This window comes from Strix aluco, chromosome 1 (assembly GCF_031877795.1).
Source record: "Strix aluco isolate bStrAlu1 chromosome 1, bStrAlu1.hap1, whole genome shotgun sequence".
In the NCBI taxonomy this organism is placed as follows: Eukaryota; Metazoa; Chordata; class Aves; order Strigiformes; family Strigidae; genus Strix; species Strix aluco.
In genome coordinates, this window is record NC_133931.1 from 165002514 (window position 1) to 165027583 (window position 25070).

A 25070-nucleotide genomic window follows, 5' to 3' on the forward strand; every position below is an offset into this window, starting at 1 on the left:
TGGCCCCCCCGGGGTGTCCTTGTGTCCCCCATCCTGGTCCACGCCATGGATGCACAAGTGGAGGCCGTTGGTGGCTTTCCTTGTCAGCCTGGTGTGGTCCCTTTCCTGGGGGGTGGGGGAGGACACACAGGTGACAACAGGCTCCCCAAACCTGAGGGGAGTGGTTGTGAGGGGCACTGGGACATCCCCCCTTCCCAGGTGTCCTCGAGAGTTTGGGGGTGCAGGGATAGGGGTGTGGCATCGGTGGGAACCCCCAAAAAACCCTGCAGGGGGTGGTGGGGGCAGCACGAAACAGTGTGTGGGGCAACTGAGGGGTGTGGGGGGGTGACAGTGCTGGGACCCCCAAAGCTCCCACAGAGGAAAGTAGGGATGTGGAGGAGGGATTTGGGGGTCTCAGTGGGGGAACTGGGCGTGCAGGAGGAGGGGTCACATCACTGGGACCTCCCCCAGACCCCTGCAGGGGACAATGGTGATGGGGGGACTCAAATGGGGAACTGAGGGTCTCTGGGGGTTTAAGGTGGGGTCCTCCCAATTTTGGAGGGGTCCTGGGGAAGGTTTTGGTGGTCCCAGAGAGGCTTAGGGGTCCCAGGGGGTTGAGGGGGATCCCCCTGATTTTGGGGAGCTTCAGGGGTTTTGGGGTCCTAGGGGGAGCTTGAGGGGGTCCCCACAATTTTGGGGGGCCTCAAGGGGTTTCTGGGGGTCCCCACCAATTTTGGAGGGCTCCAGGGGGGTTGGTGGTTCCAAGAAGGCAAGACTGCTACAGAAGAAAAAAGAAGCTCTTCTCTTCAGCACCAACCCTCTGCCCGCCAATACCCCACCCCACCCCACCCCCCCAAAAAAAAGCGCCCTCATTCACTGTTCCCCCTTAATCCTTCATTCTTCAAAGCTGTGTGGCAGCGATGTTGCGATGAAGTTACAAAGAGCTCACTTTGGGGCTAGAGGAGGGAAAAACCACAGAGGCCTCTCAGGTCTCATTTCAAGGACTGAGAAACCTTAAAACATGCAGAGGGAATCCACTCGCTGCATCCCGAGCTTGTCAGCAACCTGCTGCTATTTCTTCGCCAACCACTCCTGCAACTAACCTGTGGCATCTTTTCTTAAGGTGTCTGTCTTTAGTAACCATTGCCTCTTTGTACCTTTCATGAGTTTTTCTTATCTTTAATTTCTTGAACTTTCTGATGCACACAGTATGAGAAAGAAAACAGAAGGGAGCTGTCTGCTGTATTGACCAGCCAAGTTAATTTCCAGTGACCTGACGTGGCTTCTAATATGCAACACACCTAATGAAAGACACCCCAAGCCAGGTTTCTTTCTATCCTATGTTGTTTATCATTTGAAATCACGTCTTAATATTTTTATTAAGTGTAAAAAAAAAAAAAAAAGTGACTTGTATTACTAAAAATAAAGTCATTATAAGCTCAATTGAGTTAGAATTCAACAGCACAGTCCAAGTACTAATTAGAGCAAATCCCCGAGTCAGGAGCAGGGGTGGGAAGAACGTGATCTTCCCTCGCAGTAGGTGTACGAACTTCTAGATGAAGGGAAGCTTGGACCTTAAAAGAAAACACAACACAAAAAAAAAATAAATACAGTTAATTCTAAAGAGTCACTCTCCCCATTTTTTTCCTCCAAATTTGTTTTGGTTTTTGACTCTCCATATGCTTATGTCAAAGCTGCTTTCAGCTGCTGGCGTACCACTACTGCAACTGGAAGAACTTGCCAACATGTCAAAGTTTCTGCTGACAAGAGAGAACAGCCGCTGCTTTGTTAGTGCAAAAACACCCAGGAAGGGAACCTCCATTTCCACGGGCTTCTGTCACATGTACCACCACAGCCACTGATTGATTTCAGGGGGCGTGTGCTGGCCTCTACTGGTACATGAACATTTTTCACTATTCCACACCAATTTTGTTGCAGTAAGATGCAGAAAGAGCAAGTCTTAATGGCTACAGTGCAGTATCAAACGGCAAGAAAACCCCGTTTAGCCTGAAGACGGTAAAGCTCAGCTTTACAATGCCAGCTTCGTCTACTTAACGTCACTACGTATTCGGCAATTTGTACAGGGTGCAAAATACTGGTACTGCAATCTTACCTACAGGACCACTTGATCCACACTTCTAGCCCAGAGGTCCTAGCAAAATTTTCACATGCCTCTGGCTCTAACCAAGGGCAGTGACTGCACTGCAGGAAAAGTAATTTCTAAAAGCTTCTGAAGTCAGCCTCTAGTGATGGGACTCAACGCCACGCCTCTAGGAAAGATGCTGACGGCATTACTAAGAGAGAACTCTTCAGAATCCTGCCCAAGTGAAGTCTGGGGACAGGAAACATCAGCTACCCTGAGCTTTTTCTTCACAAGTTTTTCTTTCATTATTTTTTAAAGAACCATTCCACATTACTCCACATATGTTTATTAGCAGCATTCCTCCTCTCAAAGTCCTTCACCCATTTCAGATTTCCTTACAAACAAGTCTGATCTTTTAGGTCCTAAGAAAAATTGTTCAACGTCAGAAATTCCTAGGAAAGCCACCAGTTTGCAGTCCAGGCTAACGTCTCCCCGTGTACCCACAGGAGATAAACAAAAGAGGAGCTGAAGACAATTTCTCTCCCATATCTCCTCCCAAGTGCTTTGAGGTAACGGTTACAATCAGAACAGGGAGACACAGAAAATCCAGGCACTAGACCTCTTCAGGTTCTGGCCTCCTCACGGCTGTCAGGAGGTGAAGGGTCTCACTGCAGAGAAGCTTTAGTGAAAGAGACACCTGCTCCTCAGCAACTGCTGCCAAACTGTAACTCTCAGTCAACTGTAATCTCTGCCGTAGCTGAGCTAGTACCCTACATACGGAACTCCTCTCCCTCCTAACCCCTGGAATCATCCCATCCACCTGCAGAGGGCAGTGCAGATCCTCCCGATTCCTCTAGCCAGCCTGCTCCTCCGTTACAGACATGTGAAGCAGTTACCTGGAAAACGAACGCCTGCACTCCTTTGGAGTCTTTTTAGATTTCATCCCTTTCTGAATCATCTGTAAACTCATCAAGTCTGGACTTTTTCTTTTCCCTGTCAAAATAAGTTTGACCTTTATTACAATTATAGCTTGACCTTTATTACACAAAGACACCAAGAAACAAAACATGGCCCATATGAGAAAATGCATACTGCTTGCAGATGCAAAGGTGGACATGCTATTTAAACAAAACCAGTTTGGAATTCCTACAAGTCTTAGGGAAAGTTTTAGGATGACCTTTGTCTTGTTTTAGTTTTGCATGCTTACCATCTGCACCCAGAAAGCCAGTTGGAGAAAACACTCTGTCAGTTTTGCTGATGTCAGGTGCACTCGAGTGTAACTGCCCTCCGACAGGCCATCGAAACACAAACATGAAAAACAGCCCAACTTCACTGAGTCAAACCCCCACTCTTCTTTAATCTGGTTGTTCTCTGTCAAACTCCTCCCTAGATAAGGGAGGCCAACAGCATCCTGCTGGTGTCAGAAATTGCAGCAGGACCAGGGGAGCGACGGTCCCCCTGTCCTCGGCTCTGGTGAGGCCGCACCTCGAATACCGTGTTCAGTTTTGGGCCCCTCACTACAAGACAGACACTGAGGGGCTGGAGCGCGTCCAGAGAAGAGCAACGAAGGTGGTGAAGGGTCTAGAGAAAAGTCCTGTGAGGAGCAGCTGAGGGAACTGGAGGGGTTTAGCCCGGAGAAAAGGAGGCTGAGGGGAGACCTCATCGCCCCCTACAGCTCCCTGACAGGAGGGTGCAGAGAGGGGGGATGAGTCTCTTGCCCCAAGGAACAAGTGACAGGACAAGAGGGAATGGCCTCAAGCTGTGCCAGGGGAGGTTTAGATCAGCTGTTGGGGAACATCTCTCCACTGAAAGGGTTGTCAAGCATCGGAACAGGCTGCCCAAGGAGGTGGTTGAGTCACCATCCACGGGTACATGTGACGCTGAGAGACATGGTTTAGTGGTGGACTTGGCAGTGTTGGGTAACGGTTGGACTTGATGATCTTAAAGGTTTTTTTCCAACCTCAGTGATTCTACGATTCTCCAAAGGAGGTGCTTGTGTCATTGGGATGGCATTTGAATGAGCCATTGGAACTGCTGTTGGTCCTCAAGCTGGTGACGTGTCTGCAGGAGCTGGGGGATATCCTGGAGGAGGGAGAGTGCACCCAGCAGACGGAGGCTGCCCAGGTGGAAACTGAGGAGGAAATGGCTGTGGTGGTAGCCCCAGGGGAAGAGGAAGTGCGGGGGGTGGTGGAGGATACAAGGGAGGTGCAGGCACAGGCACAGAGAGCGGTGTTGACGCTGGTAGTGCTGGGGCCTGAGTCCGTTGGGTACGTTCCCTGTGCGGGCGTCCTCGATTTGAGCTTCTAAAGAAACCCCAAAACACCAGTCACTGCTTGTTACACGCTGCCCTGATTTTAAAGAGGAAAGTGAATGGAGGAGGAGCATGGTGGTGAGCACTTCTTGTTCTCAGCTTAAGCATTCTCCTCTCTGCTTTTTCTTCATTTGAGACTATGCTCATTTCTTGGTCCTCAGACTTGCCTTCCACATCCTCACCCCCAACAAATCCCTCACTCTCCCCTTCTTATAATCAGTTTGGCAACTGTGGCTGGAGGCTGCCCGTGCTAAAAGAGACACGTGCCAAGCGCTCCTCTGCCACACCTTGACACGCTTAATACTTCACAGTTCTGATCTTCAAAGTACTGCACAGACATTAACTCATCTTCTCTCAAACTTAACACCTTCTGCACACACTTCCTAGGTTGTTGCCTCATGATGACGCCTTTGGCCCGTTCTAGGCCCTGAATTTTTATTTTTTGCTTAGACAATCTGTGGGATGGACCCTGTTTTTTGTTTTGACTTATCTTTAAGATTTTATACACACAATGCACCCTTACAATCTATCTATAACAAACAAATACCAAAAGGAAGGAGTAACTTGACTCTGCAGTAAAACAAAACAGACTCCTCTCTCTCCAACCGAGAGAAAGCAGCTTGGATATCTGAGACGACTAAACAGTAAAATAACAGCCTCGCCTTTTCCAATAGTTTGCTCAATCAGTATTAACTAAGCTGTTAAAAAGAGAATATTGGAGGCTGATTTCTATTGGGAAATCAGATTCTTCAGCCCTATTCAGTCAGAAATCAAGAGGGTGCCTTTCCACCTGATCCTTTAATTATGTTTCATTTTTATATGTAATTATGCTTTCCTCAGAAAGACTTCATTCTTCAGAGTCCTCTTTTCGATCATGTACTGGACTTTTATTTTAAATAATCATCCTGAGAGCACAGATCCCCTTTGTGAAGGCCAATTCAAATCAAGCCATTTAAAAATTAATTACCACATGTATTCTCCACAACGATCTGTGCATACTTATTCCCTTATAAATCAGCTGTTGTGTCCGTTATGTGTTACGGCCTCGTTTAACAGGTTACAAGCAGCAATATATTGAATTTCTGTAGCATACTTACACTTCCCAGTCTGGACTGCCACTTGCCAAGCGAATTTTGGCAGCTCTCATTGGATGACCTTTTGGCATGGGGAGAGAAAAAACATCCCCTTCAGTTTACCTGAAGATAATTTTTTAAGAAGAATTTATAACTTACAGTTACTTACCAGTTGTGGGTAATGATCGTCCTTGGGGGCCCAGTAGACTTGGTAATGCTGGCTGTCTTACTCCAGGAACCTGAGAGCCCTTGTGAATCAGTGCAAACAGTTGGAAAATAAGCTCTACTAAAACACGAGAATCACTGCATATGGTGAAAGAAAACCTACCTTCTCTTCCCACAAACCAGGGATTGACAGGGAAGAAGACTGAGGAAGTTCCATGGCAGCCACCAGCGCAGCAGGAGGGGTCAGAGCCACGAGTGCTGGTGGAGATGCTGGTGGCTGCTGCTGATGCTGCTGCTGCCACTGCTTACAGACCCTCCGTGTGTAACCAGTTCCACTTCTGAAGTTGTTCACAGCCTAGAGGCAGAAAAACATTTACAAAGAGGTAACATGAACCTTCTGTAGCTCTATGGACAAAAGCCTCCACAGAGCAAAATTACTTGTGTATTCCCGTATATACTATCAACCCTAAAACAAACCAACATACGGATATATTCAGATTAGATCTAAGGAAGAAACCCTGAAGGTTGCCTAGAGCGGCTGTGGCTGCCCCCTCCCCGGCAGTGTTCAAGGCCAGGTTGGACAGGGCTTTGGGCAACCTGGACTAGTGGAAGGTGTCCCTGCCCGGGGCAGGGGGTGGGACTGGATGGGCTTTAAGGTCCCTTCCAACCCAAACCGTTCTGTGATATATGAACACATCCCATTAAACACTGGTGTTAATGACTGGTAACTCAGACTATCTGTATGTAAAGCACTCCAGCGTTAACACTGAATTTGAAACTGAGGCAATTCTGTTAAACACAAGCGTGACCTGAATTTGCCAGATTGTCTCTCAAGAGTTGTCAGCTTCTGTAACAACAGGGAATGTATTTGCAAAGTAAATTGAGCCTTATTCAATTTAGCCTTGTTTAAGGAGACGTAAATTAATATTTTCTTCCCTTTCAGCTAATTGACTGACTAGACTTTTCTTACAAACGCTTTATCTAAAAGTCACTGCATTACCTGGCGTAGGCACTTGTTGGCAATTAAAGTATCAGGAGAAACACCTGCCTGATGACACGCTGGGCATGTGTGTGCCTCAGATTCCAGTAATGCTGTTCTGATACCTGGGTATAATCAGAAACATCAAAACAGGTTTTAGCTAAACTAAGGACATTGTTTGGGTTCTAATCAGCTGTAAAAGCCTGTAGATGGTTAATGGGTGAATATGGTCCTGAATCGAAAGCATGAAGCTATAAAAGTTCAGCAGTGTGAAAAACTTCTAGTATGCAGGAAATAGCTGCCCAGTTTTGATATTTCACTATTGTAACATTTGAAGATGTAGTGTAGGCCGTGTCCTGATGTTTTGACTCGTCTTTTGTCCGCTGTCCAGCACAGTGAGAAGTCCCCAACCTCAAGGATAAGACATGTCTCCAAAAACCATTAGTAGGTTCAAGTATGAATAAGATACGTCTCCAAAAACCATTAGTAGGTTCAAGTATCAGTAAGACACATCTCCAAAAACCATTAGTAGGTTCAAGTTCTGACGGTTTTAACCAACTCTCCTGTGGAGAAGAATGTGGATTAAATGCCTAACGAGCCATTTGCTGCAGACCACAGTAAGTCACCAGCGTTGGCTGTATAGTTCTGTATGAGAGAAAGGACTGTGCACAAACTAAATGCATTTGATAACTAATACTGTAATCAGCTGCACAATTGCACACTCCTCTCGTACTCTCCTTCCGCATGGAAAGAGGATTCAACTAGATGCATAAAAAGGGAAAAAAGCCTCCTGCCTTTGTTTTTTCCTTTCTACAAGAAGAGACTTTCCTATTCGGGGTATACTTCAGTATTAAACAGAGCTGGTAACAAAGGAATTTTATGATCTCCTCTTTCTGCTTTCAGAGGAGCAGGTGTGATGCTTTGAAGTAGCAAACATGGGAGTAACACTTACAGCCGTCACAATAACTGTTTCCACAGCAGGGAATTGCCACTGCATCGGTCATGATGTCTTCACAAATGAAACATAAGAGCTCCTCTGGAAGAGGATCATCTGAGGAGGAGGAGGAGGAGGAGGAGGAGAAGGAAGAGGAAGAGGAAGAGGAAGAGGAAGAGGATGAGGACGGCTCCTCTGGTAAAAAGGGAGGCTCTTCCTTCTTTTCTCTGGCATAAGTTTCCCTGGAGGGGGGATGGGGAAGGAAAAAGAAAAAAAGTTAAAGATGGGTAAAGGAAAACTTTCCCAAGCTTTGGATTTTATCAAATGAAGTCAGTAGGTGGCATTCTCACTCCACATTAGCCTTCAAAAACATAGGCATTTAGTTTAAACTACTTTCCTAAAGCCAGAGCACTAGAAAAGGGAGGGGGGAACAATTTTCCTTCTGCAGAACTCTTCCATTCGTTGGATCAACTAAGAAATTAGCTCAGACTAGAGAAATCATGTTCTGACAGCTAGAAGCCAGGTGAGATGAATCCCACCCCTCCTTTGCCGGAGGGTAAATGTAAATCGCAGGCTCAGGATAAAGTCAGTCTCTGCCTAATTAGGTTTCATAAATGGAACAGGTCTATGTTACAGCTTCTGCAAAAGGAGATCCATGACAGAAGAACAGAGGTGCTACCAAGTGCATTTTAGAACAGCCACTCTTGTCAGCACACAGTAGTATTTTCTTAGTTTACAGCAACAGGAAAACGTGAGTCCATTTCACACATGGGATTTGATTAAATGTCAGAGGGGGAGGGAATCTCAGTCCAACAGCTATTTGTTAAATTTTGCAAGAAGCCTCAGAAACATAAACCAGAAGCAAAAGGAGCTTTCAAAAAGAATGACACCACTGTAAACACAACTGAAATGTTTTGCAGAAATACGGATTCTTAGCATACCATAAGCTTAACCAACTTTCAGGGCTGTGAACAGCAGGACTGCCCTCTTTTAATATTAGAAATCATCACAGATTTTAAGGTTAAGATACAATGACAGTGCTTCTTGCCCCGTAATTACGGATGCTGGCCAGCTTGGTGGCATTGCCACTCAGACACTGACGCGTGGCTTCTCTCCTTCACTTTTTGGTCAGACCAACTAATTCCATACTCACGCATTAATAATTGGTATTGCGTACCTTCCAGTCTTTGTCAGCATTGCACCCTTTGTATTGGGATCTTTCACCTCCATCATGAAACTCCTTGGAATTCCTGTGCTCTTTTTAAGTCTGGGAACAGACTCACAATTACTGTCCTGTTAAGAAAAACAATGCAGACATACCTTATCTTAAGGCCCACACTTAAAATGACATTTCAACCACTATTTTAAGCAACAAAAGCCTTTAATCTTCTCCTTTCACCTAGCCTAAGGGTTGCTCGACTGAAATACTCATTTTCCTAAATGAATATAGCCAGGATGCTCCAAAGGCTTGAGCAGTGTTTTGAACTCAGTTGACATTCTTTGGCTTAACTTCAGGGTCCTTAAGGGTGAAACATCCCTTAGCTCACCATCCACTCAGAGAAGAGGCACAAACCCCCTCCTCCTCCAAAGTGCAGTTCAGAGGAAGAGCTTAATGCAGGGCTCTGAATCGGGGAAACTTATATTCACCATCTACAGATGAAGGTTGAATTCACAGCTGATGCATATACGTTCAGTGAGTAATGTTAAATGGCAGGAATACTCAACCAGAGACTTGTGTTGGGAAGGACCTGGTGGCACAGGGCTGCGGAGAGCAGGGGGGGCAGTGAGCTTCCCAAAGAGGCTGTGGTGACACGCTGGGGTTTTTCCTGCTCGCCGTTGGCGGGCAGTGCTGGGGGCTGGGTGCTGCTGCCTGCCACGGGGCCTGCACACCCCGTCCCAAAGCAGAGCATTCAGCAGGGTCTGTCGGGGGTGTCCGATCCCAGCTTCTGCCTCCCCTCCTGCTTAGAAATCCCCATGTTGTGGCCCCCCTGCCCCGAGAGGCCACCGTGCCCAGCACCCAGAACCAGCGACACTGTGGTATCAGCCCCAGGGCCGAGGGCACCGCGAGCCCTGCGGGGCACTGCGTCGCCTGCTGTGCTGGTGGCAGTGAGCCCTCGGTTCTGGCAGCTGGCACATGCCTCTGGCAGCGATGCATCTGCTCCCCCTTCTTGTCGTGCTGGCCCTGCGCTGGCCTGTGCACGGCACCTGGGACAGCTGTGGGTAAGTGGCCAAGGCTCTGGGAGGAGCTTGGCACCCTGATGGGGTTCCCTGGAGGGTGCCCACTTGTCCCCCGTGGCCACACCATGGCTTCCCCAGCCCCACAGGGGAGCCTCAGCTCCTTGCAGCACCCGGGCTGCTGGCACAACTCGCCTGCGGGGCTAAAGCAGAACTGGGGGCAGATGCCCACCTGCCCCACGGGGCTCCCTGGCCTCGCTGTCCATGCAGCACCTCGTGGGGAGGGCAGAGGGCTGACCTTCAGCCGGGACAGCAGCGAGCCATCGAGCAGGACACTGATCAGTTTCTGGTTACAGAGGGACCTGCGGGCTGCGGCCCATGGCTGCTCACTCCGGCACGTCACGCGTGGTGGGGGGCACAGATGCCCAGCCAGGGGCCTGGCCCTGGATCATCAGCATCCAGGATCGCTGGGCAGCAGGCACGGGGCATGTGTGCGGATGGTCCCTCATCAGCCCACAGTGGGTCCTCACAGCAGCCCACTGCTTCCTCGAGGCCAGGTAAGGAGGGCCAGGAATGGGGATATCCCCCCAGCACTCGCAGGTGCCCCATCCACAGCACCACGTGCTACTCCTGTCCCCTTTTCCTTGCGGTACGCCCAGTGCCTGGGCACTGCAGAGCCCAGCTGAGAGGCTGCTTGGGAGAGGGCTAGGCTCCTGCCATGGCTTCCTACAGCCTCCAGCTCGACATGCCTTGAGTCCAAGGCATGCAGGGGCAGTCGCAGCCTCCATAGCACTGCTTTCCTCTCCCCCATGTGAAGCAGAGGGCAGGGAACTGCTGAGCTGCTGCAGCACGTGGCTCCACTCCCTCTGAGCCCTCTCCCCATCTGCTTTCCAGGCACATCACCATGTGGCATGTGGTGGTCAGGGCCAACCACTTGACTCAGCTGGGCCCGGAGGCCCAAGTGCGCAATATTAAGCAGCTGCTGGTTCACCCACGCTACAGCAACATCACCAAGAGGAACAACATTGCGCTGCTGAAGTTGGACCAGCCTGTGCAGCGCGGCTGCTACATACAGCTTGCCTGCGTGCCCAACACCTCCCTGCGAGTGTCAGAGCTGCAACCTACTACGTCAGTGGCTGGGGGTCCACGACTGCGAGATGTGAGTTCCCAAAGAGCACTCGTGTCCTGAGTGCGAGCTTGGCACACAGGGGAGGTGGGCTGGGCTTCCTGACAGCAGCGGCGAGAGCCAGAGCCTGGCTGCGGGGACGTGTGCCCATAGAGAGATGGGCCTGGTCCAGAGCCCAAGGCCAGACAGAAGGGCAATGCCGGTGCAGCGCCTGTCACGATGCAAAGCCAAGCCCCAGGGAAGGGGCTCACCCAGACAGGGCAGGAGACTTGGCAACGAGCTGCCTGGCATTAATTCCTTTCTGTGCTCACAGCTGGAGGATCAACGGATGTCCTGCAGGAGGCCAAGGTCCACCTCATCGACCTCAACCTCTGCAACAGCAGCCGGTGGTATGCAGGGGCCATCCACCCCTACAACCTGTGCGCTGGCTATCTGCAGGGCAGCATCAACACCTGCCAGGGAGGAGCCTGCGACAAGGCAGTGCCCAGTGGCACAGGCAGCCCCGGCACAGCCGCCCAAACACACCCTGGTGCAGGCTTTGCCTGGCCAGTCACCCTCCCACCACTGGGTCCCCACTGCTGCTGGGGCTCCCCTCCCCTTCCCCAGCTGCAGGCCCTTGCCCAGGGCCCCACTTGCCCCAGAGGCCCGAGACTCTGCCCCGAAAGCCCATCCAGTGCTCCTGGCAGCCTCGAGGTCCAGATCCCAATCCCAAAACATCTCTCTTGCACACAGCCAGCATCACTGTGCGGAGATGAGCACAAGCCCTACCCACAGGCTTACTACCCTCTCCCTGACAAGGTTCTGCAGGCCCCAGCACCTGAGCAAGTTGTGACACCCTGATGAAGGCGCTCTCAGTGTTATTTTAAAGTGCTCCTTCAAAACGGCCTTTTCCAGGTTGTTTCCTCAGCCTGCTGTCAGTCTGATGGAAGAAGGCTCGCTCTGTACCCAGCCTGTTCTGGAACAGCTCCCAGACAAGTGCCAGGCCCAAGCAAGAGCCCACAGCCACAGCTCGCCCACTGACCCTCTGCGCCACACATAGGGGCCATGTCCCGGCCCACAAACAGGCCCCCTCCCGCACCCCCACACACTGCATTTCTTACCGAGAAGCTGATGGAAGACCCAAGTAACGGAACTGCCCCGCTGGCACTGGAAACACGCCAGCCCTGCCAGGGTCACGGCAGCCTTGCGCTTTCTGGAGAAGTCAAACATGCTAAAGGTTCCCATCTTGAGGCTGTGGCTGGAAACAAGACACAAGCACAAGAGCTGAGGTGAACCTCTTCCTGCAGTACCCTGGTAGGTAGCTACTTCCCTACATCACCCCAGAGTCTAGAAAACAGAGGTGGAAAAGGAAATCAACAAAAGAAAATCTCCCAGCTTCTCCAGCTCTGGTACATTTCTGCTCCAGGCAGGGCAAACCTCTCTCTGAACAGCCTGTGTTAAAGCAGCAGCACTCTGCAGGGCTTGCAGGCCTGGGCCTGCGGCTGCAGGGGACACACAAGCTCCAAGCAGCCCCGAACAACCCTGTAGATGAAAAGGAACTGCTCTCCTACAGCAGTAACAAGCACGTGATCATAATGAGCAGTAACAGCCACACCAAGCGAGTGCAGAAGTGCCCAGGGAAAGCCTGAATTACCACGGTGTCTGCCAAACACCCTTGCTGAAATCCACGGGGCAGTCTGGCTGCAAGAGGAGGAAGATGAAGCGATGGCAGCCAGTTCCCACAGCAGGGAAGGGGGGCGAGTAACAGCAGATCTCCTTACCCGACTCGATGGCGTTGCCTGGGCTGTTCGTCCTGAACACAAAGACTTTACTTCGCTCTATATCCATTTGTTTCCCTCCACCAGGACCACCAGATTCCCCCAGGATTGTAAATCGCTCTGTGCCACGTTTTGACATGACTTATGACCTGTTTGACAGATGAACGGATAGTAGAGGCCGCTTTCACCGGAAGAAAAACCACACCCAGTGATTTGAACGCCAAACAGCAGAAACACCTAGAACTACAGCATCTTTAGCAGGACCCGGGGGTAAAGAAGCTAACGGCACCAGAGAAAGCCAGGGAACCGCCGCAGCCAACGCTTATTCCCCAGCTCTCCTGGAGGAGAGGTAAAATGAGGAGCAAAGAACTCTACGGATGTAATGCCAAGATGCAATTCTACAGATGTAATTCCAAGATTAAAAGGACTTCTTGGACAGCTGATTCACGTCATTGCACCTTGGTTTCTCAGGGCAAACAGCATCAGCTAACCTACCCCCCAGGCAGACTGACAAGGGAGAGAGGGGCTTGGGGTAAACAAAAGATGGCAGTCAGGGAATCGTTTCCTCTACACTGTGACACAGGTCCTGCTGCATCACTGTCCTATCTCTCAACTGCTAGAAATCTGGGGAGGCTACAACCTTTCCTGCATATGCAATATGTCCCTACTTTGCAGATATCACATCATCTCTGCGGGTGCAGCCAAATGAAACAGGAGCTAACCAAAAGCAGAGTGAAACAACCCAGTTTAAACATGTTTTTTTTTAAAGAACTTGCTACTCACCTGGATTTGTGAGCAACCAAGTCCAGAGGAAGCCTTTATCTGCCTCGTATGACACTGCAGGGGGACTAGAAGCATAAAAGAGCAACAGAAAGAGAATGTAAATCACTCAAACAACAGCTTCCATTAAGACCAGATCACGATTTCCAAGGTGAAGAACATGCACTTGTCACAAGCACGGCCACACCACCACCCAGTAATTCAGCTCCACCCGGAGAGCCCCCCAGAGCGTTAATAAACACCAGCCTGCTGATAGACAACGATCCTGTTGCAAAGCTCTGGCCTTATCATATCCAAGAAACATATTTCCTTCATCACAGAAGAAATACCCTTGTAAAAGAAATCCCTAGAATGAACAATGCCCGTTAGAAGTGTCTGACAGAAACGCCCAGCGTTGTTCCCAGCTCCCCTCACACACCTCTGACACCGTCACCATGTTCCCACAGCAGACCAGCACAGGGTGCTTGTCCTCTTGGCTGCACTCCAGCCTCTGGGTCACCCAGGGGGTGAACGTGGCCCCCTTGAACAAGGCACGAAATATCCCGCAGTGCTCCAGCACACGCTGCTTGTGGAAGGGGCCGCTGGTCCTCCCACTCAGCTCTGGCTTCCTCAAGGGGAATCAGCACTGCAAGGAGAGAGAAACGCTGCAGAAGGCAGCTGGGGGCCCAGAGCAGCTGGGGCAGGGAGGGAGGTGGTGGGGCACAGACCAGTCTGGAGCCACGCTGCTCCTTCCACCTCGGCATTCTGGTGGTTCTCCCTCAGGATCTTTTTTCTTTCCTTGATTTTCTTTGCCCACAGCAGCTTATGTGGCAGGCTGATGTCGGTCTTTGGCTCTTCAGAGAGGGCTGAAAAAATCATGTGTGGGAAAAATGTGAATCCTCTAATACCCAAAGACAAAACCCTTGCAAAATGTTAGGAGAGTGCGTGAGAGAGACACAAACTCCAAGACATCAGAGACTCGATTCTACCACCTCTGCCTTCCCTCTGCACCTCCACCCTTCTGCTCCCTCCTCCTTCCCCAACTCATCACACTCCCAGGCCTGCAGGTTTGCCAGCTGGTGAGCTGGGCTGGTCTCTGCAGCTGCTCAGCAGATCAACCAAACTATTATTTGCTGCTGGTCTAAAGCTCTGGTTCCACATCTGCTTTCTCTGATACCACTGGGGTTCCAAGAACTCACTACTTTACTTTGCTCCACATCTTTTGGCAGATCCTGGCCAGCCTCCCCACTTCCAAACAACTCACTGCCATTTCCCCCAAAGACATGTCCACTGTGCAAACTTCTACACCGGAAAAGCGCCAACCTCATGCCAAAGCACCTCATCAGCTCTTTAAAGGGCAGGTTTTTGGGGCAAACCCGTGGCCCCAACAGCAGCTCCGCTGACCTTCAGCAGCAAACCCCCGCGCGGCGCAGCTCCTCCCACCAGTACCTGGCGGGGGGCAGGGGTGCTGCCGGCACGTCTTCCATCGGCCCCTGCGGGGCTGCCCGCCTGCAGAGCGCAGCTGGAAGGGGACAGAATTCCCGTTTTAGATAGAAAGCAAGAAACAAGACCAAGAGAGCCCGAGGCGGGCGGAGAGCGGCAGCGCGGTCCCGGGCCGGTACCACCCCCACCTCCCGGAGCCGGCCCCGCCAGGCACGCTGGCGGAACCCAGGCGGCCGAGGGCTCCCCCCCCCCGCCCCAAACGCCTCCCACCGCCCGCTCAAGGGGAACCGGGGCTCCCCCGCCCGCGTCTCACCGCCCCGGACACCGCCCCGCGCCGCGCTCGGCAGGGCCGCCGCCATGGTGCGCGCCGCCCTCAGCGGAAGACCCCCGTTCCCATAGCGACAGGGGCTGCGCCGCGCAGGGCTGCCCTGGAAGGCCCCCGCTGCCATAGCAACGGGGCACACTCGCACAGCGCCTCACTACAAACGTCCCCACATCCCCACGGGGACGGGCTTTTCTCTCGCCCCGAGTTACGCCTCCCCACTTCCGCCCTTGCTCCTCTGTCCCCAGGCACATCCCGCTGGAGGCGGCAGAGTGGCCCTTGCTCCTCTGTCCCCAGGCACATCCCGCTGGAGGCAGGAGAGTGGCTCTTGCTGTCACCCCGGGGCAGCAGCGAGCGGAGGTGAAGCTAAGATGAGGTATGTCTGCATTGTTTTTCTTAACAGGACAGTAATTGTGAGTCTGTTCCCAGACTTAAAAAGAGCACAGGAATTCCAAGGAGTTTCATGATGGAGGTGAAAGATCCCAATACAAAGGGTGCAATGCTGACAAAGACTGGAAGGTACGCAATACCAATTATTAATGCGTGAGTATGGAATTAGTTGGTCTGACCAAAAAGTGAAGGAGAGAAGCCACGCGTCAGTGTCTGAGTGGCAATGCCACCAAGCTGGCCAGCATCCGTAATTACGGGGCAAGAAGCACTGTCATTGTATCTTAACCTTAAAATCTGTGATGATTTCTAATATTAAAAGAGGGCAGTCCTGCTGTTCACAGCCCTGAAAGTTGGTTAAGCTTATGGTATGCTAAGAATCCGTATTTCTGCAAAACATTTCAGTTGTGTTTACAGTGGTGTCATTCTTTTTGAAAGCTCCTTTTGCTTCTGGTTTATGTTTCTGAGGCTTCTTGCAAAATTTAACAAATAGCTGTTGGACTGAGATTCCCTCCCCCTCTGACATTTAATCAAATCCCATGTGTGAAATGGACTCACGTTTTCCTGTTGCTGTAAACTAAGAAAATACTACTGTGTGCTGACAAGAGTGGCTGTTCTAAAATGCACTTGGTAGCACCTCTGTTCTTCTGTCATGGATCTCCTTTTGCAGAAGCTGTAACATAGACCTGTTCCATTTATGAAACCTAATTAGGCAGAGACTGACTTTATCCTGAGCCTGCGATTTACATTTACCCTCCGGCAAAGGAGGGGTGGGATTCATCTCACCTGGCTTCTAGCTGTCAGAACATGATTTCTCTAGTCTGAGCTAATTTCTTAGTTGATCCAACGAATGGAAGAGTTCTGCAGAAGGAAAATTGTTCCCCCCTCCCTTTTCTAGTGCTCTGGCTTTAGGAAAGTAGTTTAAACTAAATGCCTATGTTTTTGAAGGCTAATGTGGAGTGAGAATGCCACCTACTGACTTCATTTGATAAAATCCAAAGCTTGGGAAAGTTTTCCTTTACCCATCTTTAACTTTTTTTCTTTTTCCTTCCCCATCCCCCCTCCAGGGAAACTTATGCCAGAGAAAAGAAGGAAGAGCCTCCCTTTTTACCAGAGGAGCCGTCCTCATCCTCTTCCTCTTCCTCTTCCTCTTCCTCTTCCTTCTCCTCCTCCTCCTCCTCCTCCTCCTCAGATGATCCTCTTCCAGAGGAGCTCTTATGTTTCATTTGTGAAGACATCATGACCGATGCAGTGGCAATTCCCTGCTGTGGAAACAGTTATTGTGACGGCTGTAAGTGTTACTCCCATGTTTGCTACTTCAAAGCATCACACCTGCTCCTCTGAAAGCAGAAAGAGGAGATCATAAAATTCCTTTGTTACCAGCTCTGTTTAATACTGAAGTATACCCCGAATAGGAAAGTCTCTTCTTGTAGAAAGGAAAAAACAAAGGCAGGAGGCTTTTTTCCCTTTTTATGCATCTAGTTGAATCCTCTTTCCATGCGGAAGGAGAGTACGAGAGGAGTGTGCAATTGTGCAGCTGATTACAGTATTAGTTATCAAATGCATTTAGTTTGTGCACAGTCCTTTCTCTCATACAGAACTATACAGCCAACGCTGGTGACTTACTGTGGTCTGCAGCAAATGGCTCGTTAGGCATTTAATCCACATTCTTCTCCACAGGAGAGTTGGTTAAAACCGTCAGAACTTGAACCTACTAATGGTTTTTGGAGATGTGTCTTACTGATACTTGAACCTACTAATGGTTTTTGGAGACGTATCTTATTCATACTTGAACCTACTAATGGTTTTTGGAGACATGTCTTATCCTTGAGGTTGGGGACTTCTCACTGTGCTGGACAGCGGACAAAAGACGAGTCAAAACATCAGGACACGGCCTACACTACATCTTCAAATGTTACAATAGTGAAATATCAAAACTGGGCAGCTATTTCCTGCATACTAGAAGTTTTTCACACTGCTGAACTTTTATAGCTTCATGCTTTCGATTCAGGACCATATTCACCCATTAACCATCTACAGGCTTTTACAGCTGATTAGAACCCAAACAATGTCCTTAGTTTAGCTAAAACCTGTTTTGATGTTTCTGATTATACCCAGGTATCAGAACAGCATTACTGGAATCTGAGGCACACACATGCCCAGCGTGTCATCAGGCAGGTGTTTCTCCTGATACTTTAATTGCCAACAAGTGCCTACGCCAGGTAATGCAGTGACTTTTAGATAAAGCGTTTGTAAGAAAAGTCTAGTCAGTCAATTAGCTGAAAGGGAAGAAAATATTAATTTACGTCTCCTTAAACAAGGCTAAATTGAATAAGGCTCAATTTACTTTGCAAATACATTCCCTGTTGTTACAGAAGCTGACAACTCTTGAGAGACAATCTGGCAAATTCAGGTCACGCTTGTGTTTAACAGAATTGCCTCAGTTTCAAATTCAGTGTTAACGCTGGAGTGCTTTACATACAGATAGTCTGAGTTACCAGTCATTAACACCAGTGTTTAATGGGATGTGTTCATATATCACAGAACGGTTTGGGTTGGAAGGGACCTTAAAGCCCATCCAGTCCCACCCCCTGCCCCGGGCAGGGACACCTTCCACTAGTCCAGGTTGCCCAAAGCCCTGTCCAACCTGGCCTTGAACACTGCCGGGGAGGGGGCAGCCACAGCCGCTCTAGGCAACCTTCAGGGTTTCTTCCTTAGATCTAATCTGAATATATCCGTATGTTGGTTTGTTTTAGGGTTGATAGTATATACGGGAATACACAAGTAATTTTGCTCTGTGGAGGCTTTTGTCCATAGAGCTACAGAAGGTTCATGTTACCTCTTTGTAAATGTTTTTCTGCCTCTAGGCTGTGAACAACTTCAGAAGTGGAACTGGTTACACACGGAGGGTCTGTAAGCAGTGGCAGCAGCAGCATCAGCAGCAGCCACCAGCATCTCCACCAGCACTCGTGGCTCTGACCCCTCCTGCTGCGCTGGTGGCTGCCATGGAACTTCCTCAGTCTTCTTCCCTGTCAATCCCTGGTTTGTGGGAAGAGAAGGTAGGTTTTCTTTCACCATATGCAGTGATTCTCGTGTTTTAGTAGAGCTTATTTTCCAACTGTTTGCACTGATTCACAAGGGCTCTCAGGTTCCTGGAGTAAGACAGCCAGCATTACCAAGTCTACTGGGCCCCCAAGGACGATCATTACCCACAACTGGTAAGTAACTGTAAGTTATAAATTCTTCTTAAAAAATTATCTTCAGGTAAACTGAAGGGGATGTTTTTTCTCTCCCCATGCCAAAAGGTCATCCAATGAGAGCTGCCAAAATTCGCTTGGCAAGTGGCAGTCCAGACTGGGAAGTGTAAGTATGCTACAGAAATTCAATATATTGCTGCTTGTAACCTGTTAAACGAGGCCGTAACACATAACGGACACAACAGCTGATTTATAAGGGAATAAGTATGCACAGATCGTTGTGGAGAATACATGTGGTAATTAATTTTTAAATGGCTTGATTTGAATTGGCCTTCACAAAGGGGATCTGTGCTCTCAGGATGATTATTTAAAATAAAAGTCCAGTACATGATCGAAAAGAGGACTCTGAAGAATGAAGTCTTTCTGAGGAAAGCATAATTACATATAAAAATGAAACATAATTAAAGGATCAGGTGGAAAGGCACCCTCTTGATTTCTGACTGAATAGGGCTGAAGAATCTGATTTCCCAATAGAAATCAGCCTCCAATATTCTCTTTTTAACAGCTTAGTTAATACTGATTGAGCAAACTATTGGAAAAGGCGAGGCTGTTATTTTACTGTTTAGTCGTCTCAGATATCCAAGCTGCTTTCTCTCGGTTGGAGAGAGAGGAGTCTGTTTTGTTTTACTGCAGAGTCAAGTTACTCCTTCCTTTTGGTATTTGTTTGTTATAGATAGATTGTAAGGGTGCATTGTGTGTATAAAATCTTAAAGATAAGTCAAAACAAAAAACAGGGTCCATCCCACAGATTGTCTAAGCAAAAAATAAAAATTCAGGGCCTAGAACGGGCCAAAGGCGTCATCATGAGGCAACAACCTAGGAAGTGTGTGCAGAAGGTGTTAAGTTTGAGAGAAGATGAGTTAATGTCTGTGCAGTACTTTGAAGATCAGAACTGTGAAGTATTAAGCGTGTCAAGGTGTGGCAGAGGAGCGCTTGGCACGTGTCTCTTTTAGCACGGGCAGCCTCCAGCCACAGTTGCCAAACTGATTATAAGAAGGGGAGAGTGAGGGATTTGTTGGGGGTGAGGATGTGGAAGGCAAGTCTGAGGACCAAGAAATGAGCATAGTCTCAAATGAAGAAAAAGCAGAGAGGAGAATGCTTAAGCTGAGAACAAGAAGTGCTCACCACCATGCTCCTCCTCCATTCACTTTCCTCTTTAAAATCAGGGCAGCGTGTAACAAGCAGTGACTGGTGTTTTGGGGTTTCTTTAGAAGCTCAAATCGAGGACGCCCGCACAGGGAACGTACCCAACGGACTCAGGCCCCAGCACTACCAGCGTCAACACCGCTCTCTGTGCCTGTGCCTGCACCTCCCTTGTATCCTCCACCACCCCCCGCACTTCCTCTTCCCCTGGGGCTACCACCACAGCCATTTCCTCCTCAGTTTCCACCTGGGCAGCCTCCGTCTGCTGGGTGCACTCTCCCTCCTCCAGGATATCCCCCAGCTCCTGCAGACACGTCACCAGCTTGAGGACCAACAGCAGTTCCAATGGCTCATTCAAATGCCATCCCAATGACACAAGCACCTCCTTTGGAGAATCGTAGAATCACTGAGGTTGGAAAAAAACCTTTAAGATCATCAAGTCCAACCGTTACCCAACACTGCCAAGTCCACCACTAAACCATGTCTCTCAGCGTCACATGTACCCGTGGATGGTGACTCAACCACCTCCTTGGGCAGCCTGTTCCGATGCTTGACAACCCTTTCAGTGGAGAGATGTTCCCCAACAGCTGATCTAAACCTCCCCTGGCACAGCTTGAGGCCATTCCCTCTTGTCCTGTCACTTGTTCCTTGGGGCAAGAGACTCATCCCCCCTCTCTGCACCCTCCTGTCAGGGAGCTGTAGGGGGCGATGAGGTCTCCCCTCAGCCTCCTTTTCTCCGGGCTAAACCCCTCCAGTTCCCTCAGCTGCTCCTCACAGGACTTTTCTCTAGACCCTTCACCACCTTCGTTGCTCTTCTCTGGACGCGCTCCAGCCCCTCAGTGTCTGTCTTGTAGTGAGGGGCCCAAAACTGAACACGGTATTCGAGGTGCGGCCTCACCAGAGCCGAGGACAGGGGGACCGTCGCTCCCCTGGTCCTGCTGCAATTTCTGACACCAGCAGGATGCTGTTGGCCTCCCTTATCTAGGGAGGAGTTTGACAGAGAACAACCAGATTAAAGAAGAGTGGGGGTTTGACTCAGTGAAGTTGGGCTGTTTTTCATGTTTGTGTTTCGATGGCCTGTCGGAGGGCAGTTACACTCGAGTGCACCTGACATCAGCAAAACTGACAGAGTGTTTTCTCCAACTGGCTTTCTGGGTGCAGATGGTAAGCATGCAAAACTAAAACAAGACAAAGGTCATCCTAAAACTTTCCCTAAGACTTGTAGGAATTCCAAACTGGTTTTGTTTAAATAGCATGTCCACCTTTGCATCTGCAAGCAGTATGCATTTTCTCATATGGGCCATGTTTTGTTTCTTGGTGTCTTTGTGTAATAAAGGTCAAGCTATAATTGTAATAAAGGTCAAACTTATTTTGACAGGGAAAAGAAAAAGTCCAGACTTGATGAGTTTACAGATGATTCAGAAAGGGATGAAATCTAAAAAGACTCCAAAGGAGTGCAGGCGTTCGTTTTCCAGGTAACTGCTTCACATGTCTGTAACGGAGGAGCAGGCTGGCTAGAGGAATCGGGAGGATCTGCACTGCCCTCTGCAGGTGGATGGGATGATTCCAGGGGTTAGGAGGGAGAGGAGTTCCGTATGTAGGGTACTAGCTCAGCTACGGCAGAGATTACAGTTGACTGAGAGTTACAGTTTGGCAGCAGTTGCTGAGGAGCAGGTGTCTCTTTCACTAAAGCTTCTCTGCAGTGAGACCCTTCACCTCCTGACAGCCGTGAGGAGGCCAGAACCTGAAGAGGTCTAGTGCCTGGATTTTCTGTGTCTCCCTGTTCTGATTGTAACCGTTACCTCAAAGCACTTGGGAGGAGATATGGGAGAGAAATTGTCTTCAGCTCCTCTTTTGTTTATCTCCTGTGGGTACACGGGGAGACGTTAGCCTGGACTGCAAACTGGTGGCTTTCCTAGGAATTTCTGACGTTGAACAATTTTTCTTAGGACCTAAAAGATCAGACTTGTTTGTAAGGAAATCTGAAATGGGTGAAGGACTTTGAGAGGAGGAATGCTGCTAATAAACATATGTGGAGTAATGTGGAATGGTTCTTTAAAAAATAATGAAAGAAAAACTTGTGAAGAAAAAGCTCAGGGTAGCTGATGTTTCCTGTCCCCAGACTTCACTTGGGCAGGATTCTGAAGAGTTCTCTCTTAGTAATGCCGTCAGCATCTTTCCTAGAGGCGTGGCGTTGAGTCCCATCACTAGAGGCTGACTTCAGAAGCTTTTAGAAATTACTTTTCCTGCAGTGCAGTCACTGCCCTTGGTTAGAGCCAGAGGCATGTGAAAATTTTGCTAGGACCTCTGGGCTAGAAGTGTGGATCAAGTGGTCCTGTAGGTAAGATTGCAGTACCAGTATTTTGCACCCTGTACAAATTGCCGAATACGTAGTGACGTTAAGTAGACGAAGCTGGCATTGTAAAGCTGAGCTTTACCGTCTTCAGGCTAAACGGGGTTTTCTTGCCGTTTGATACTGCACTGTAGCCATTAAGACTTGCTCTTTCTGCATCTTACTGCAACAAAATTGGTGTGGAATAGTGAAAAATGTTCATGTACCAGTAGAGGCCAGCACACGCCCCCTGAAATCAATCAGTGGCTGTGGTGGTACATGTGACAGAAGCCCGTGGAAATGGAGGTTCCCTTCCTGGGTGTTTTTGCACTAACAAAGCAGCGGCTGTTCTCTCTTGTCAGCAGAAACTTTGACATGTTGGCAAGTTCTTCCAGTTGCAGTAGTGGTACGCCAGCAGCTGAAAGCAGCTTTGACATAAGCATATGGAGAGTCAAAAACCAAAACAAATTTGGAGGAAAAAAATGGGGAGAGTGACTCTTTAGAATTAACTGTATTTATTTTTTTTTTGTGTTGTGTTTTCTTTTAAGGTCCAAGCTTCCCTTCATCTAGAAGTTCGTACACCTACTGCGAGGGAAGATCACGTTCTTCCCACCCCTGCTCCTGACTCGGGGATTTGCTCTAATTAGTACTTGGACTGTGCTGTTGAATTCTAACTCAATTGAGCTTATAATGACTTTATTTTTAGTAATACAAGTCACTTTTTTTTTTTTTTTTACACTTAATAAAAATATTAAGACGTGATTTCAAATGATAAACAACATAGGATAGAAAGAAACCTGGCTTGGGGTGTCTTTCATTAGGTGTGTTGCATATTAGAAGCCACGTCAGGTCACTGGAAATTAACTTGGCTGGTCAATACAGCAGACAGCTCCCTTCTGTTTTCTTTCTCATACTGTGTGCATCAGAAAGTTCAAGAAATTAAAGATAAGAAAAACTCATGAAAGGTACAAAGAGGCAATGGTTACTAAAGACAGACACCTTAAGAAAAGATGCCACAGGTTAGTTGCAGGAGTGGTTGGCGAAGAAATAGCAGCAGGTTGCTGACAAGCTCGGGATGCAGCGAGTGGATTCCCTCTGCATGTTTTAAGGTTTCTCAGTCCTTGAAATGAGACCTGAGAGGCCTCTGTGGTTTTTCCCTCCTCTAGCCCCAAAGTGAGCTCTTTGTAACTTCATCGCAACATCGCTGCCACACAGCTTTGAAGAATGAAGGATTAAGGGGGAACAGTGAATGAGGGCGCTTTTTTTTGGGGGGGTGGGGTGGGGTGGGGTATTGGCGGGCAGAGGGTTGGTGCTGAAGAGAAGAGCTTCTTTTTTCTTCTGTAGCAGTCTTGCCTTCTTGGAACCACCAACCCCCCTGGAGCCCTCCAAAATTGGTGGGGACCCCCAGAAACCCCTTGAGGCCCCCCAAAATTGTGGGGACCCCCTCAAGCTCCCCCTAGGACCCCAAAACCCCTGAAGCTCCCCAAAATCAGGGGGATCCCCCTCAACCCCCTGGGACCCCTAAGCCTCTCTGGGACCACCAAAACCTTCCCCAGGACCCCTCCAAAATTGGGAGGACCCCACCTTAAACCCCCAGAGACCCTCAGTTCCCCATTTGAGTCCCCCCATCACCATTGTCCCCTGCAGGGGTCTGGGGGAGGTCCCAGTGATGTGACCCCTCCTCCTGCACGCCCAGTTCCCCCACTGAGACCCCCAAATCCCTCCTCCACATCCCTACTTTCCTCTGTGGGAGCTTTGGGGGTCCCAGCACTGTCACCCCCCCACACCCCTCAGTTGCCCCACACACTGTTTCGTGCTGCCCCCACCACCCCCTGCAGGGTTTTTTGGGGGTTCCCACCGATGCCACACCCCTATCCCTGCACCCCCAAACTCTCGAGGACACCTGGGAAGGGGGGATGTCCCAGTGCCCCTCACAACCACTCCCCTCAGGTTTGGGGAGCCTGTTGTCACCTGTGTGTCCTCCCCCACCCCCCAGGAAAGGGACCACACCAGGCTGACAAGGAAAGCCACCAACGGCCTCCACTTGTGCATCCATGGCGTGGACCAGGATGGGGGACACAAGGACACCCCGGGGGGGCCATGGGGACACCCCACACATGCCCCAGGGTCTCCTGAAGGTCCCCAAATCATCACCCTGGGCATGGGAGGGGACACGGGGACACCAAGGTGGCTCTTGGGGACATTCCCATCCATGAGATGTCCCCCACGTTGATGCCCCATGACCTTGAGGGACCCCAAGGTGGCTCTTAGTGATGTCCCTGTCCTCGGAGTGCCCTCACATTGACACCCCATGACTTTGAGGGGACACAGGAGACCCCAAGCTGGCTCTTGGGGACATCCCCATCCCTGGGGTGCACCCCACTTTGATGCCCCACAACTGGGAGGGGACCAGGGTGTCCCCAGGTGTCTGTGGTTCATCCCCATCCCTGAAGTGTCCCCAACATTGACACCTGTCATGTTACAGGGTAATTTGGCAGAAAACAAACCCCCTTGCGTCCCAGTTTATCCTCAGGTGTCACAGGGGCTGGGGGCAGCTACGCTTAGATTCTGAGTGATACCAACTTGTCACTTGCTCCATTCAACCTCCACCCTCCCACGTGACTCTGGGCTTGGGTTTCCCTCCTAAAGCACCTCGACTCAGCCCTGACACCCACTGGGAAGGGTGCTGGGACAAGGGACGATCCCGAACCCCTCCCTGAGGATTCATCACAGAACAACAGCCCCCCCACTCCAGAATATCTTGTGGCAGACTCAGTCATAAGAGAGAAAAAATCATTTTATTGTAGACAGCAGCTGCGGGGCCAGGGAGTCAGTGGTGGAAGGA

General features: G+C 49.7%; 3 protein-coding genes and 1 pseudogene across 6 annotated transcripts; 2 read left to right on the plus strand and 2 right to left on the minus strand.

Moving 5' to 3' along the window:
* Window positions 1-1143: 1143 nt before the first annotated feature.
* LOC141931658 (E3 ubiquitin-protein ligase RBBP6-like) lies at window positions 1144-12062 on the minus strand. 2 transcript variants are annotated; one of them, XM_074844077.1, is made up of 9 exons: window positions 11926-12062; window positions 8702-8817; window positions 7543-7766; window positions 6612-6715; window positions 5775-5966; window positions 5616-5685; window positions 5471-5528; window positions 2959-3055; window positions 1144-1553 (listed from the first exon to the last, which is right to left on the minus strand). In XM_074844077.1, exons 2-8 carry the CDS (start codon window positions 8755-8757, stop codon window positions 2995-2997), a joined length of 765 nt encoding a protein of 254 aa, XP_074700178.1. In that variant the 5' UTR covers window positions 8758-8817; window positions 11926-12062; the 3' UTR covers window positions 1144-1553; window positions 2959-2994. The 2 variants fall into 2 exon arrangements, with proteins under 2 accessions (XP_074700178.1, XP_074700169.1); XM_074844068.1 differs by having other exon boundaries at window positions 5616-5694.
* Window positions 9225-11864, plus strand: LOC141920198 (acrosin-like; annotated as a pseudogene).
* Window positions 11927-15360, minus strand: LOC141920288 (uncharacterized). The gene is made up of 8 exons (XM_074817022.1): window positions 15249-15360; window positions 15098-15156; window positions 14791-14863; window positions 14070-14207; window positions 13781-13987; window positions 13366-13430; window positions 12586-12731; window positions 11927-12062 (listed from the first exon to the last, which is right to left on the minus strand). The coding sequence occupies exons 1-7, from the start codon at window positions 15358-15360 to the stop codon at window positions 12633-12635; spliced, it is 753 nt and encodes a 250-aa protein (XP_074673123.1). The 3' UTR covers window positions 11927-12062; window positions 12586-12632.
* Window positions 15136-23183, plus strand: LOC141931668 (E3 ubiquitin-protein ligase RBBP6-like). 3 transcript variants are annotated; one of them, XM_074844106.1, is made up of 8 exons: window positions 15136-15482; window positions 16561-16784; window positions 17612-17715; window positions 18361-18552; window positions 18633-18711; window positions 18799-18856; window positions 21272-21368; window positions 22774-23183. In XM_074844106.1, exons 1-7 carry the CDS (start codon window positions 15478-15480, stop codon window positions 21330-21332), a joined length of 723 nt encoding a protein of 240 aa, XP_074700207.1. In that variant the 5' UTR covers window positions 15136-15477; the 3' UTR covers window positions 21333-21368; window positions 22774-23183. The 3 variants fall into 3 exon arrangements, with proteins under 3 accessions (XP_074700207.1, XP_074700192.1, XP_074700201.1); XM_074844091.1 differs by lacking the exon at window positions 15136-15482 and adding an exon at window positions 15501-15625; XM_074844100.1 differs by lacking the exon at window positions 15136-15482 and adding an exon at window positions 15501-15625 and having other exon boundaries at window positions 18642-18711.
* Window positions 23184-25070: the final 1887 nt, after the last annotated feature.